The sequence below is a fragment of the Lepisma saccharinum genome, chromosome 2 (assembly GCF_977018435.1).
Source record: "Lepisma saccharinum chromosome 2, izLepSacc3.1, whole genome shotgun sequence".
In the NCBI taxonomy this organism is placed as follows: Eukaryota; Metazoa; Arthropoda; class Insecta; order Zygentoma; family Lepismatidae; genus Lepisma; species Lepisma saccharinum.
Window position 1 is genome coordinate 168,311,451 of NC_139230.1, and position 15,548 is coordinate 168,326,998.

General features: G+C 39.5%; 1 protein-coding gene across 5 annotated transcripts in view; it reads right to left on the bottom strand.

The window, feature by feature from the left end:
- dop (microtubule-associated serine/threonine (MAST) protein kinase dop) overlaps window positions 1–15,548 on the bottom strand; it is a 1,057,607-nt gene that overhangs the window by 185,507 nt on the left and 856,552 nt on the right. Inside the window, exon 1 of one of the 5 annotated variants that reach the window (XM_083117700.1) lies at window positions 11,757–11,847. The exons of the other annotated variants lie outside the window; for them this stretch is intronic. Coding sequence (XP_082973826.1) covers window positions 11,757–11,819 — 63 coding nt within the window. The 5' untranslated portion in view covers window positions 11,820–11,847. Of the gene's footprint in view, window positions 1–11,756; window positions 11,848–15,548 lie in introns of those variants that run through there. 5 annotated transcript variants of the gene reach the window in all.

The window sequence follows — 15,548 nt, forward strand, 5'->3', positions numbered from 1 at the left end:
ACCCCCTCGTTAAGTTTCATGAAACACACATGCTTCAAATTATTTACAAAGGTTACCTTTTATTAACATGTGATTCTATAGCGCCAATAACTTCTGCCAGAAGAAATAAAGAAATAAACATCATGATTATTTTTGGAAACATCAAATAAAATGTATCAGTTCAAATACAAATTAGTGATAGAGACACCAAAATTATACTAACTTTTAATCTCAAACTGTGAAATGCAGGACATATAATTTCTCATATAAAATCATAACATATTGTATTTGCCATTTTTATTCTCGCCATTTCTACAGTTGCCATTTTTTTCCCTTCGCCATTTTTACCTAAATTCCTTGTGAGATTTCTGGACTCCGTAGGTGTTGCGGTAACGTCATTTAGACATATCAGTAGCGTCCAAAGTTCGCTTTCGTTTCAAGTTCCCGTGTTCGAATATCGGCCTGGTCAAGGGTGTTCTTGTGAATATCACGAGTAAAATTATGGTCAGGCTTTCAGTTTTTGTTTTAAGTACACTTTATGCACAAATAGGCTAATCGGAACTGGACGTACAGTTTAAAGTGTGATTCTAACCACTGCGAAATGTGCCTCCGCCGGGAATCGAACCCGGGACACACTGATTACAAGGCGACGACGTTACCACTACGCCACCGAGAGGTTGGTCAAGTGACTCACGTATTTACACCATAATCAACGAGGTTAAATAATGATATTTGTTGATCATAAAATAATTTTGATTTTGATTTCCAGACGCACAACTAATTTCTTTGCAAATGTGATCATGAATTCATATTATTATTCTGTGGCCAAGCGCGTCGACACACAAGGTGCGGGGTTCGAGTCCTGGCTCTTCATCCTCATCGTCGTGCTTTTCCTAAGAGGCGAAAAAAGAGTGTCAAGAATTTCAAATACTTCTAATTAAGTGAAACTTTATATAAAGTTGAACAGATTTCGCCACGGAAGTTCTCTGGTTCGCATCCCGGCCTGGGCATGAGTGTATTGGGACTATGCCTTCATCAATTTCATTTAATCATCTTTCATTCTCGTCGTGGCAATTAGCCAAAAAGCAGTAGAAAATAACAAATGCATCAGAACACCAGGGACATTAAATGCATAGAAGTGCGTGTCTCGTGTTTAATGCATGAAAGAGGAGCCTCAAGGGCACCGATCTATCGTAGCACTTGAGAAACACTACACCCCTTCCCTTCTTCATACAAACACAGTAAAATGCGTTCTCACAGAGGACAAGATCGGTCACGTCATATTTCTCTTTTTTATCGCGAGCCTTTCTCGCTTCTAAATCGTATTGTACACACATGACAGCGTTTTAATGCGCTCCACAGATCTTAAATCGTTCCTTCATGTTTGTAAAGTTTATTTATACAGTGCCGATGGATGTTTTGGAATTCGTACTACAGTAGGTCATTGAACTCTTGCTCTCCAAGCTGATCCATCACTTATTTTTTTCTTTTTAACTGATGCTTGCTGCTCCAGAGTAGTAGGCGTGACATACACGTAAACAGCCGCCCCCTTCGCGCACACACACACATACTACATACTGTACTCTGGAAGAAAAAGAAGAGAGAATGGATAAATCCAAGGCGGGGAAATTTGTGCGCCATCTGACTACATACACAAGGGTTGTTTCGAAATGACAGGATTTTTAAGCAAAGTTTCGCTTGATGTTGAAGTGAAAAATGTGGTTACGTCAGCACTTAGGCTATTTTCCGCATCACATTTCTGAGAACTAAACGCTCCTTACCCAAGTTAAAAGCTGAGGCTGTGAACACACACTCTTATAGATGATTATTTTTTCTGTACGTCCAGACACCAGATCCTCGTTGGCCTAGTGGCCGGTGGCGTAGTGGTAATGTTGTCGCCTTGTAATCAAGTGGTCTCGGGTTTGATACCCGGTGGAACTGCATAGTGGTTCGGATCGCACTTTAAACCAAGTTTGTTAAAGGTCCAGGAATTTTAAATAAATTCAATTCCGGTCCAGGAGAGAAAATCAGCAAGCGTAAATGAGTTTCGGACCGTAAAGAACCTTTTTATTTGTAACGTATTTCAATTCGGTCCAGGAACCTCTTTTTCCGGATCAATTTAAATACGGTGCAGGAACCTTTTTTTCAATGAAACAATACGCAACTGGAACCGAATATAAATTGCGCGAGAAAAAAAGATTCCGGTCCTGTTGCGGTACCCAATAGAATCCATTAAAATTTATGCGTTCCTGGATCTTTAAAAACCCTGCTTTAAACTCATAAGTCCAGTTCCGATTAGCCTATTTTCGCTTAAAGTGTACTTAAACTCCAACCGAAAAAAGAGCTATTCGAGAAGAAATTTGTTATTGGATAATTTGAAGTAAACTATTAAATTTATTATAATCCAAGGGCTGTTGAAAGCTGAATCCCTTCTATACTCCATAGTTGGAAAGTTACTCGAAAAAGTGACGTGTGATATACAGTTATTACTTTGCTTTCAAAAGTAACGCATTGCCCACTTACTTCAGCATTATCAAGTAAAACGTAGCAACCCAACTCTGCATACAGCATGTTTCATTGTGAAAATATCGTTCCGTAAACAAATGAACCTGCATCACAACTTATGCACTGTCGAACTGTTTGCAATGAACTAAAAAACCGGCTTTCATCGTGAAAAGGTACAGGAAACAGCGATCGACCGACAGCTGTGCAGCGAGCGGGAAATCTAACGAGCGAGACGAGCTAGTTCACGAAACGACCACGAGAGGGTAGCGAAATCACACAAGGCTTCGGCACGTTGAAGATCAGAGCTCTCTGGTGTTGAATGCTCGAAACTGTTCCAATGCTACTGGGCTGGCGGTAACATTGTTATCCGATGTTGATTTCGTGGGTTAGGAATTCAACCTTCGTATCTATTTTGAAAACCTGAGATTTCCAAATATTCCTAGTTAAAGAGTTCAACCTGCGCTTTGACTGTTTGTCAAATATATACATCAATACATCATAATGAATGTCCATTCCCCCCACAAGACCGGAAAAGATTTTGCTTATCTCTAGGACAAAGTTCCAACTAGGTCAAGGACGAATAACACAGGTATTTAACTGAAAACTGCAAATCATAGGGAAGAAAAGCGAGGTACCCAATTTGCGGGGCCCTACATAAAGACATTTGAGTGATTTATGAGAGTTCTGACAGGGAAACCGTTAGATAAGAAAATACCCCACATTCTTGAATGTGTACAGTTGGGAGAAAATGCTGTTGTCGGAATCTTTTTGAGAAAAAAACATGCTGAAATTCTTCTAACTTACACCATATACTTGTCTGCCAAAAATAATACTTATTGTAGGAATTTTGAGTATGTTTTATTGATTCTATAGCAATAAAAAAATTCTCGGTTTGTTGAAGTTCATTTAATGCGCAGATGGGCTAATAGAGACTGGACTTGGAGTAGCAGGATTGGAACCACCGTGCAATGTGCCTTCACAAGGGATCGAACCCACGACCCCTTGAATACAAAGTGACGTTACCATAACGTCACCGAGTAGGTCGTTAACCTCAGACATGGGAATGTGGGACCGAGTTACCATTCTTATTTATCCTACGTCGCTTTTCTGCCACGTTTGGTTCATCGTGACGAAGATGATTAATGATAGACAGTGTGCGACAGATGCCGGGGATGATAAAAAGTTTTATCCCCAACAAAATTACACTATTTTTTATCCCTGCCGGGGATACTTTTAGCCAGGGTTGTTAAAGGTCCAGGAATTTTAAAGAAATTCAATTCCGGTCCAGGAGAGAAAATCAGCAAGAGTAAATGGGTTCTGGACCGTAAAGAACCTTTTTATCTGTAACGTATTTCAATTCGGTCCAGGAACCTTTTTTCTCACATCAATTTAAATACAGTCCAGGAACCTTTTTTTCCCACATCAATTTAAATACGGTCCAGGAACTTTTTCCCACATCAATTTAAATACGGTCCAGGAACCTTTTTTCCCCACATCAATTTAAATACGGTCCAGGAACCTTTTTTTCCCACATCAATTTAAATACGGTCCAGGAACCTTTTTTTCCCACATCAATTTAAATACGGTCCAGGAACCTTTTTTTCCCACATCAATTTAAATACGGTCCAGGAACCTTTTTTTCCCACATCAATTTAAATACGGTCCAGGAACCTTTTTCCCCACATCAATTTAAATACGGTCCAGGAACCTTTTTTCCCCACATCAATTTAAATACGGTCCAGGAACCTTTTTTTCCCACATCAATTTAAATACGGTCCAGGAACCTTTTTTCCCCACATCAATTTAAATACGGTCCAGGAACCTTTTTTCCCCACATCAATTTAAATACGGTCCAGGAACCTTTTTTCCCCACATCAATTTAAATACGGTCCAGGAACCTTTTTTCCCCACATCAATTTAAATACGGTCCAGGAACCTTTTTTCCCCACATCAATTTAAATACAGTCCAGGAACCTTTTTTCCCCACATCAATTTAAATACGGTCCAGGAACCTTTTTTCCCCACATCAATTTAAATACGGTCCAGGAACCTTTTTTCCCCACATCAATTTAAATACGGTCCAGGATCCTTTTTTCCCCACATCAATTTAAATACGGTCCAGGAACTTTTTTTCCCACATCAATTTAAATACGGTCCAGGAACCTTTTTTTCTCACATCAATTTAAATACGGTCCAGGAACTTTTTTCCCACATCAATTTAAATACGGTCCAGGAACTTTTTTCCCACATCAATTTAAATACGGTCCAGGAACTTTTTTCCCACATCAATTTAAATACGGTCCAGGAACTTTTTTCCCACATCAATTTAAATACAGTCCAGGAACTTTTTTCCCACATCAATTTAAATACGGTCCAGGAACTTTTTTCCCACATCAATTTAAATACGGTCCAGGAACTTTTTTCCCACATCAATTTAAATACGGTCCAGGAACTTTTTTCCCACATCAATTTAAATACGGTCCAGGAACTTTTTTTCCCACATCAATTTAAATACGGTCCAGGAACTTTTTTCCCACATCAATTTACATACGGTCCAGGAACCTTTTTACAATGTAAGAATACGTAACTTGGACCGCATTTAAATTGTGCGAGAGAAATGGTTCGGGTCCTGCAGCGGAACCCAATAGAATCCATTAGAATTTATGAGTTCCTGGACCTTTAACAACCCTGCTTTTATCCCCCTCAAAGAAAATGGAATTGAAATGATACACTACACCATTTGTTGACTATGTAAGGGACACAGCCTCGTTGACCAACCTCAATGAGCCGAGACAACAGCAGCCTGTTTTCCACTTAAGATTTCATGGCACAGTGCCGATATTTTACGCGTATTAAAGTGTTCACAAGAAACTTGTACGTAGGTTAGGTGGACGTTAAGTTTGAACTTGTCAATAGAAATTAGGTCAAGTTTTCAGTGTTCGATACAAGCCCGTACCCAGGAGAGGGGCCATGGCCCCCCCTCGAGCCATGATTTTTTTTAAATGTGAACCTATAAAAAGCTATGAAAATAACATCGACGATTTTTCAAACATGTAAAAATTTCAATTTTGTCCTTGCATAAATGAATGTGTTTGTTGTGTAGAGAGGATGTCTCCAGAAGTCTGCAGTCTGCGATATTGGGTATTTTTAGTTTTATAACCATTGATACAAGGCTACCAGGTGAAAATGTCTGTCTCTTTCTCTCTCTCTCTCTCTCTCTCTCTCTCTCTCTCTCTCTCCCTCTTTCTTTTTTTTTTGAATAACCAAGTCTGCTACGACTCTTTGTAGCGGGCTTTGGGTTAACTCACATTTAGAATTATTTATTGTAATAATCATTGCTAATGCTTATAATTTAATTTATAAATAATATATTTTTTTCCAAACACAGAATTATCGTGGCTATTCAATGGTTCTAGTATAAGAAAATAAAGGAAATTTGAAAACACTTTTAATTTGCGAAACTCAGAACTATTCGAATACTTCTGACCAGAATTAGCGATTGGGTGCCAGGGTTGCAAGGACAGCTATTTTCTCTTGGTAGACAAGCATTAAGAGGCGGGGGAAAGTGGGAAGTAGGGGGCAACAGCCCCCAGCCCCCCTCCCAAGAAGCTGCCACTGTGTGTGTGTATATTATATATATGGATCTGGCCCCTCCCTCAAAAATATCCTGGGTAGGGGCCTGGTTCGATAGCTCCTTTATGTTTATGGATTTGGTTTTTATAGGATGTAAATAGTGAGTTTCTAAATTACGTGTAAATGTTATAAGATTTAATGACCTTGGTTAGAACTAATGGTGTAAGGTACTTAGAGCCGCAAGGCATTAGTTAGTTTACCGACTGGTAACATGTATACAAATTTGTATACCCCCCCCAAAAAAAAAACTTTCCTCCCAAAATGAAATCACAAATACGCGACTGAGTGGGCATCCCACCCCCACCCGCCAAAGCAAAAAGTTTAATTCGCACAGTGATGACAGATGATCAAACGCCAATAGCCAGGATAGTACTCGAACCGGATGCTTCGGTGTAGAGCGGTTGGTCATTGGGGCAACTTTTTTTTTGTCTCGAAACAAATCCGGATATCCTCACCGATGCCCGGTAAAGAGGAAAAAAATGACCAAGTAAAAATGGCAAACGAAAAAAAAATGGTAAAAGTAAAACTGGAAAAACGGAAAAATGGCGAAAGTAAAAATCACAAATTAGTGGAAAGGGAGGGGGGTAGATAAGGGCTGGCTTGAAGTCCTACTAGTGATTGGTCAGCAGGTGCGTGCACGGCGTAAACTTGTTTTCAGTCAAGATGCTGCCACCCCCCCCCCCCCAGTTTCATTAAACATGCTTCAAACTATTTACAAAAGTTACCTTTATTAACATGTGATTCCATAGTGGCAGTAACTTCTGCCCAGTGTTGCCAACAGCACGAGAGAAAAACTGGCTAAATCGCACCCAAAATGGAGCTAAAATTCACATCCAAGGGGCTAGATTTACAAATGTGCGGCTGCGCACTGAAAAAAAAAAACTGGTTCTTAATTCTTGGGTGTTTTGGTGCAAAATTTCTGAAACTGAAGAACCACAACTAATCAACTTTCAAGATGAGGGACATACGCTCAACCAAATTAAATTTTCTTAACTTAAATTTATTTCCCCCTTAAATTGTGGTGCAGTAGATTACACAAAAGCATTACACATTTTCGGCATATTCCTCCTTCATATACGTACACTCACACACACACACACACACACACACACACGGCCGCACGCACGAACTAGTCTCTGGGTGAGCATCACTGTTACGAACGATTCATCGATTCTGCACCTCACTTCTGTGAACTTTCAAGGACCAGATGCAATGCAACTGAACGAAGATTCGCATTTTCTGGAATCGACGTTATCCGTAATTCGCCTCGGGCTACACAGCATAACCAAAACCAGAAACAAGGGGATAAAGTGACAATGTGCACTTGCTACCTGCTCCCCAGGAGGGGTCGCGGGACGAGCTTGCAGGTGCAGAGGAGGGTCGGTTAAATGAATTTTTCTTTGCAGTTTACTCAGTTTACTGAAATACCAAAAAAACATTTCATTACTGAAAGGGCTAGATTTGTAGCAAGATTTCTCTCTGTAGGGCTAAAAAGCCCCTTGGGGCTTTTGCTGAATTTTGGGGCTGAGTACGTACTCAAAAGGGCCAGTTCTGGCCCCAAAAGGGCCAACTTGGCAACACTGCTTCTGCCAGAAGAAATAAACGGCATTATAATTATTTTTGGAAACATGAAATAAAATGTATCCATTCAAAGACAAATTAGTGTTAAAAGACACCAAAATTATGTTAAATTTCAATTTCAAACTGTGAAATGCGAGACATATCATATCTCAATTTTCAGGTAAAAATCATCATAAATTGCATTTGCCATCTTTATTCTCGCCATTTCTACCTAAATTCTCCTCACCATCTATATGTTTCTGTAACGTGTCCGAGTCACCCCCTCCCACACACACACATGTAACATCAACGCAGGTGGCACTATTTATCTTGTCTGCCAGCACGGAATGACTCACCCCGGTGAATGACGTTCAACCGACAAGCAAGCATCCATTCTTTTCGCATCGCAAGTTAAAATTGGACACAGCGTTAAGGGGAACAACTTAAAAGTGCATATCATAGACGGGATGCTTTGGAATTTCAAACGAGAGAAGGGAGACTGCTAAAAATATAAGAAGAGTATGCAGCAAGGTGCTCATAATAGGCAGAACCCTGGATTTGGTTTGCAGAATTGTCATTCCAAAAATATTTGCAGACTTTGAAGATGAATCATGGATGTTTGGTTTAATCACGTGGAACATGTTTGAGCCGAGGGGAAGGATGAGTGTTTTAGGATCAGTTTTCAAACTTTTTCCTATGGTACTTATTGATTGATTTGGTGTTTTAAGTCCACTTTATGCACAGTAAGGCTAATCGGGACTGGGCCTACAGTTTTAAAGTGGGATCTGAACCACTATGTGCCTTCACCGGATATCGAACCCGGGACACCTCGATTACAAGGCGACGACGCTACCACTGCGCCATCGGGGAGGCTTCTATGGTACTTACTGGACTATTGTTATATGTTTGCTACGTTTCCGTAGAGAATTATCTAACTTTGATATTGTAAAACAGTAACAATGACTGCATATTTGTATGCATATGCATTCGGTATACGGGTGTGCCTATCAACAGAAATCAACGTAAAAATAATATAAACAAAGCCTACTTTGTTTTGGTACAAAACTTCAATTTTGAAGATTGGTGTAGAAGGAAAATCTCAATTTACATACGCGCACACACACACACACACACACACACACACTATATATATATATATGAATTAGTACATGATTACTGGTACATATTTATTATGACGTTATTACGTATGAAAAGTAAATTACTAAATATTTAATATATGTATTATTAAATACACATAAATATATTAATTTGTTATATGTAACATATTTATAAAGTAACAAACTAATTCCTTTACCAACTGGTAAAATAAGTCAATTAATTACAAGATAGTTTAAATCTTTAATGTGTGTAAGTTTTTGTTTGTAATAAGTAATGAGTCTTCATACTTTTATTCGCTTTGCATTCTGCTTTGTTTTTCTTTTATTGAGCATATATTGTTACTGGTGTAGATCTTGGTCTCATGAGGGGAGAGAGCATAAGACACTAGACATTATTCTTCGTTCTTTGTGTGAGTATTTGATATTATCCTTAGTAAAGTATATCTGAAGTCGGAGCTTGTTTATCTTTATCACAACAAAACTCTCTCTCGGAAACTTTTGGTGCGAAGGATTTTTAGGGCAAGTTAGTTGGTGGGGGAAATCCCCCCTGTCCCCTCAGGATTTCGCACCCTGCTTCAATTGCAGAGCAACGTAATCTGGCAAATTTTCAGAAGGGGCAAGGGATCCATGCAAGCGCAACAAGCCAGCTGACTGAGGCTTGCTACGAGTTCGTACTCTAATGTAGGTCGGTTCTTGCGTGCTCATTACGTTTGATTTTGGGATTCACAAAGGAATTTTAAACAAAGACAACCGGGATGACACCAAACACCGACCGGAGTTGCCTGCGACAAGTACTCGATCTCAGATTGTGGAACCCGTTGCTGTCCCAGCTTCTTCTGCTCTTAATATGCCATTGTTCGCGGAGGTTCAGCTGGGTCGTGCACCGAACCCAACAAAGGAAGATCTGCTCGCCGTGGAGTGTCACAACCGGAGGAACAGTTGTAACACACCACGTAACGAGCCTTGCGTGCTATTATATATCATGAAGCCAACACTTTAAGGTTCTGTGCCAGTTCTGAAACAAGGAAAACTCCCACTTTTTATGTGCAGTACAGGGGGAAATATGCCCCTAGGCAGAAACGCCCACTACTCTACAGACAACAAATAATTATAAAATTATAGTTTCAATAAGCTACGACAAAAACGAAGCCCCACTCATTTCTTCTGGCAAACGTTACATTAATCGGTGCTTTAATAAGCCACAATTATCGATAAACGATCGCCAAAACTGGTTGAAGTTCAATAATTTGCAATTTTAGTGCTGTCACTTTTCTACCTTTTTAGGGTCTTGCGACGATGAAGATGATTAGATGAAACTCCTGACTACTCCAGAACTCGAACCTGGGCCCGTTGGAGAGTAAGTCCTGTACTCAACGCTGTCGGTCACCTACTATTTTTATTCGTCAATAGTATAAACTGGAAAGTTGGATATAATCAAGGGAGAAAGGGATTAAAGAAAACAACAATGCGTTCTGCTTAGCTTATCAGCCTGAAATTATAATAATGTAGAAAATTAACATTGCAATTTTGGAAGATGTTATTCCAGATGTAACTTCCAATTACTATTGTAGTAATGATACTTGGTGAACATTCGAAAACTTCAACCTCTAGGCTGGATAACCGCGATTATGGCACAGAGAAGGAGCATGCGAACATTCACGCCGTATCATGAAAGTCTGCATTAGTGTTGCCAACTCGATTGGATTGATTTGGTGTTTTAAGTCCACTTTATGCACAGTAAGGCTAATCGGGACTGGACCTACAGTTTAAAGTGGGATCCGAACCACTATGTGCCTCCACCGGGTATCGAACCCGGGACCCCTTGATTACAAGGCGACGACGCTACCACTGCGCCATCGGGGAGGCCTATGTTGCCAACTCGAGAAGGGTTGTGTCTAGTGTTGGGCGATATATCGTCCAGACGATATATCGCGATATTGAAAAAATATCGTCACGATATTTGGCGATATATATTGTGTCGACAATATATTGTCACGATATATTGGCGATGTATATCGTGTCGGTGATATATTGTCACGTTATTTTGGCGATGTATAGTGTCTTGACGATATATTGTCACGTTATTTGGCGATATATATCGTCGATAACACGATACTGAAGAAATATCGTATTGTATCGTCAGAGACGATATATCGCGATATCAAATTTCCGATATCTTCCATCCCTAGTTATGTCCGCACAAAATGAACTAAACTGTCTGTTTTATCTTACTCTTATGCACGAAACTTCGAAAATACGTTTCACTGGTACGAATGCAAGTTTGTGAAAGTTCACCATACCTTACTCGAACCTCAACCTGATCCACAAACAAAGCAACTTTCAACTTATGCATACAGCGCTAGATAAACCAGATAAGACTTGCCATGGCTACGTTATCAGGAAGAATAAAGCTCTCCTAAACTTTTGCACTGTGCTTGCAAGGATACGAGAAGTGATAACGAAGCTGTGCCATATTAATTTTTATATTAAATTGCATTTGTCTAAAACCATCACTTGGGTGTGAAAAAGTCCAATCGCTGGAAACGTTATAAAGTTCTTGCAGGAAACACTTCTTCGCGAACCATCTAAACTGATCTTACATGATATCAACTACAAGATCGTCCTTTTCGCAAATGTTCTACGATTCACCGCTAAATGTTTGTTAATGACATGCGTTTAGGTTAGTTCAGTCCTATACCATATTACTCTCGTTGACCTGTTGGTAAAAAAGTATTTTGATACAAATAATAATAATAATAGAAAGGGTTAACTGGATTTGAGTCCATGAACTCAGTAATCACTGACAACTCATTCTTCTCGGATGAGAAGAAAAAAAAGGGGCGTGATGATATCTGAACTGGCAACTTTGGTTCCCACGTATCTACCGCAAGGTCAACATCGATATCAAGAAATGAACCCAAAATCATAAATGAAAACAAGCACACAAAGCTGATCTCTTACCTGAGATTTGAAACCAATTTTCAATGTTTTCCAGAGCCACAATCTGACCCCTTCACTCCCCATAGCGATGCTAGTTGATGGACGAAAATTGCAAAATATTTTAACTCACGGGGAAACAAACAAAAAAGAAATCAACACATCCACGATCGACGCACTGTTTCCAGATCGAGTGTGAGTGAATGTGTGCGGCCATAACAATGGAAACCCGCTTCAAATAACAAGCCAATTTGGATAGACTACTTCGCTCGTCAGAGTTTTTCTTATCCCTTGCAAAGTTTAGGTTTCCTTAACAAAACATGGCTACTGGAAGTTCAGCCAACTACACACCGCAATTGCGAGCTCATTCTCTTGTTTTAACTTGGCACGGAACTTACGTCATCCAACCAAGGTTACTACATCAATCGTATCCTTGTGACCTGCTATCTTCCTGTACGTTGAATCGTCTATGCCAAGTTTCAAAAGATAGCTGAGAAGAGGAGAGAGTGATATATTTATCTACAGCTATAAAGAATCTGTTTACAAAACAGGGGGAAATACACCACATACCTGAAACTAACACAGGACTCTTGCATAGCCAAGATCGTCGAATCATCTATGGGGAACTATTACATAGTACAGAATCAAGTTGCAAGATATCAAGATATCACTCACGTCAAATATTAATTTCTAGTTCAAATTTTGGGTGGGTACGGGTCCGCCCAGTGAAACAACAACAAAAAAATAAATAAAAAAATAAAAAAATCGGGTCTCCCGGATGGAGCAGTGGTAACATCGTCGCCTTGCAATCGAGGGGTTCCGGGTTCGATACCCGGTGGAGGAACATAGTGGTTCGGATCCCACTTTAAACTGTAGGTCCTGTCCCGATTAGCCTATCTGTGCATAAAGTGGACTTAACAATCCAAACAAATTCAATTTAATTGCAAAATTCTGGATGTGCAGTACAAAAACGCAAAGTAATTAAGAAAATGTTTAGCAGACACCCAGTCACCATGCTGCAGCACATGTTTAAATTGTGTGTGTGTGTGTGTGTGTGTGTAAGCGCTATACTAGCAGAAAGTCAAAATGAATGAAAAAAAAATGCTTTCATGTCGGCTGCGTAGAAGATTGCAATCGTGGTGATGGGTTGCGTTTCAACACATCCGTTTTCGGAATGATTCATCACTACAGAGAATGCACCGCTCTCTGCCAGTCAGTGGCCGTAAAGAGCCAACCACGTCATCCTTGTCTTCTTCAAGGCCCTCTCACACTTTCAGACCAGTGTTGCCAAACCAATATCTCAGAAATTCCCTCCCGCAAAGCAACATCCCCCTTCCTTTCTCTCTCAAAAAACACATTCAATTTTGTATTTTATGACGCTTTACTACATCGCGACGAAGAGGATAAATGCGAAATTGGAATAGGGGAAAATACTTACCCAGGATTCGAACCTAGAACATCTAGTTTCGTAGTGCGCTACGCTAACAACTTCGTCCTGAAGAATAGCGTAACGAAAGGCAATTCCGTGCATCACATGTAATAAAAGTTAAAATTTGCAATCACAATGCAGCATGGTAGCTGAATTATTTTCAGACAAAATACAATTCTGAGTTTCATACATAAATAGCGCAATATATTTGTCGCGCTTATTTGAGAAACTCCGCAACGTTTACTACATTTTACTTCCAAAGTAAAACAAGTAAATATTTATGTTTAACTACTTTTGAGTCAAACCTACCCACAGATACAGGATTGAGTTTGGGTCTTTAAGTCCACTTGATGCACAGAAAGGCTAATCGGGACTGGACCTACAGTTTAAAATGGGATCCAAACCACCATGTGTCTCCACCGGATATCGAACCCCCAAAGAAACAGGTCTCGATAACATTACTGTAATAAATTCCAATACTATGATATAAAGTCGCGATTTCATCAAAATTTTTCTTTATAGGCACCAATACAGAATAAAATCTAAACGGATCGCCAATCAGACAAAATTCTAAGTTCTCCTTCAGTTTATCTTAGAAATAGAAATAAATGAGTATAAAATATAACACACACACGCAGAACATAGAATGTGTCATTTGATACAAATATGTTTACTCCAGTTACACTTTAAAGCACAGAAACTGCTAATTATGCACATTGGTGTATCATAATTCACATAAGTACGCATAAAATGTACTTTTATGAACTGCTGTTCCTTTGAGGAACTATAAATGCATTCAACGAGAAGATCCGATACGATAATTTCAAATTTGCACTTTTAACTCTGTCAATTTATGCACCAAAAGTGCATCAAAACAAGGTGTAATGCAATTGGAGATCTGTGTACAGTCACCGGCAAAAAAAACGGGACACCTAGAACCTGAAATGATGGCTTCTCTGCAACGCGTTGCCTAGCTCTACGGTGATATGCAAACTTCAATAACAAATGTTCAATTGCAAGTTCGCAACACATTGCAGGGAAGCCAATATTTCAGGATCTAGGTGTCCCGTTTTTGTTTGCCGGTGACTGTACGCCATGTCAACGTTTGTGCGTTATACTCCCAACATCTTGCCTTTTCCCTTCAATTAGAAAAAATGCTTAAAATTTCCCTCCACCGAGGAAAATCTCTCTTAAACTGCCATGACTGTTCGGCCTGTGGCACTCAGGATTCCGGTGGAATGAATGGCTGGACCGTGATCCTTCGGTAATTGACATGAAAATAAGTAGTGGTTGGTTTTCTGATTATACATAGTAGTCAAATCGGTACTGATAAATACATGAGCGGAAGGATCGCATGAAACTAGAGCTTCCACAACATACACAATGGCCCACACTGTCTCGCTTATTTCCTGTTAAGTCATAATTCATGTTATTTATTCGCCCTCGGTTTCACGCAACAAATATCAAGAGTACTCGGTGACGTGTGCAACGGCTCCAGGATTCCTAACCTCGAATCCTATTTTCATGTCTTTCATCTTAAACGTCGCGAATAAATTAGTGAAGAGAACACCCAAAGATAAAAATACAGGCAAAAAATCATTGACACTAAAACTTTATCTACAGTCGTTTGTACTTTATTTCTATTGTAATTTTTCGTCGCTTCTTTTCGAGGTGATAAGGATAAAATGACAAACACACACACACAAAAGAGTTGGCTCTGAGGTCGAGCACGTTACATAGTCGATTTTCGATCACCCAGGTCTCGAGTTCCGACCTGGACATGTGTGTTCTTTGCGAGTGTCCCTTCATGAACATCATCTATTCATCGGTTATCATCATCGCCGCGATTAGTCATAGTGACTGAAAACCGACGCTAAATACAAACGGGAAAGGGCTGGGCTACACTTAAAAAAAATAGAAGCATGCATAGGCTATTGTGATCATACGAATTAGTAGCATATTTAATACAAACAACAGTATACCCGGTTGGCACTACACCTAAAACTATCTGAACAAACACGGAAAAATATACGGAAAAATATTGTATTTGTAAGTATTTGGCTAGTAAACCAAATATGGAGGAATTATCATAATACGATTTGGAGATGATTTATTTAGTTTATTTTACTTAGCATTTCTCCCACTTTTGACTAATAGCGAAGATGAGGATGAGTGATGATGCGATGTAATTGATGAAAGCTCACACAAAAGTAGGGATGGCCAAATCCGGATAAAATTTTATCCCGATTTAAAATGTCCGAATATCGGATATTTTGATATCTAGATTATCCGAATGTGTGCATTATCCGGACAATTTAATCGTATATGTTTTATGGCCTATCCACATATTCTTTTATTAGTTATGTTCGTATTTCACTGTACGGATT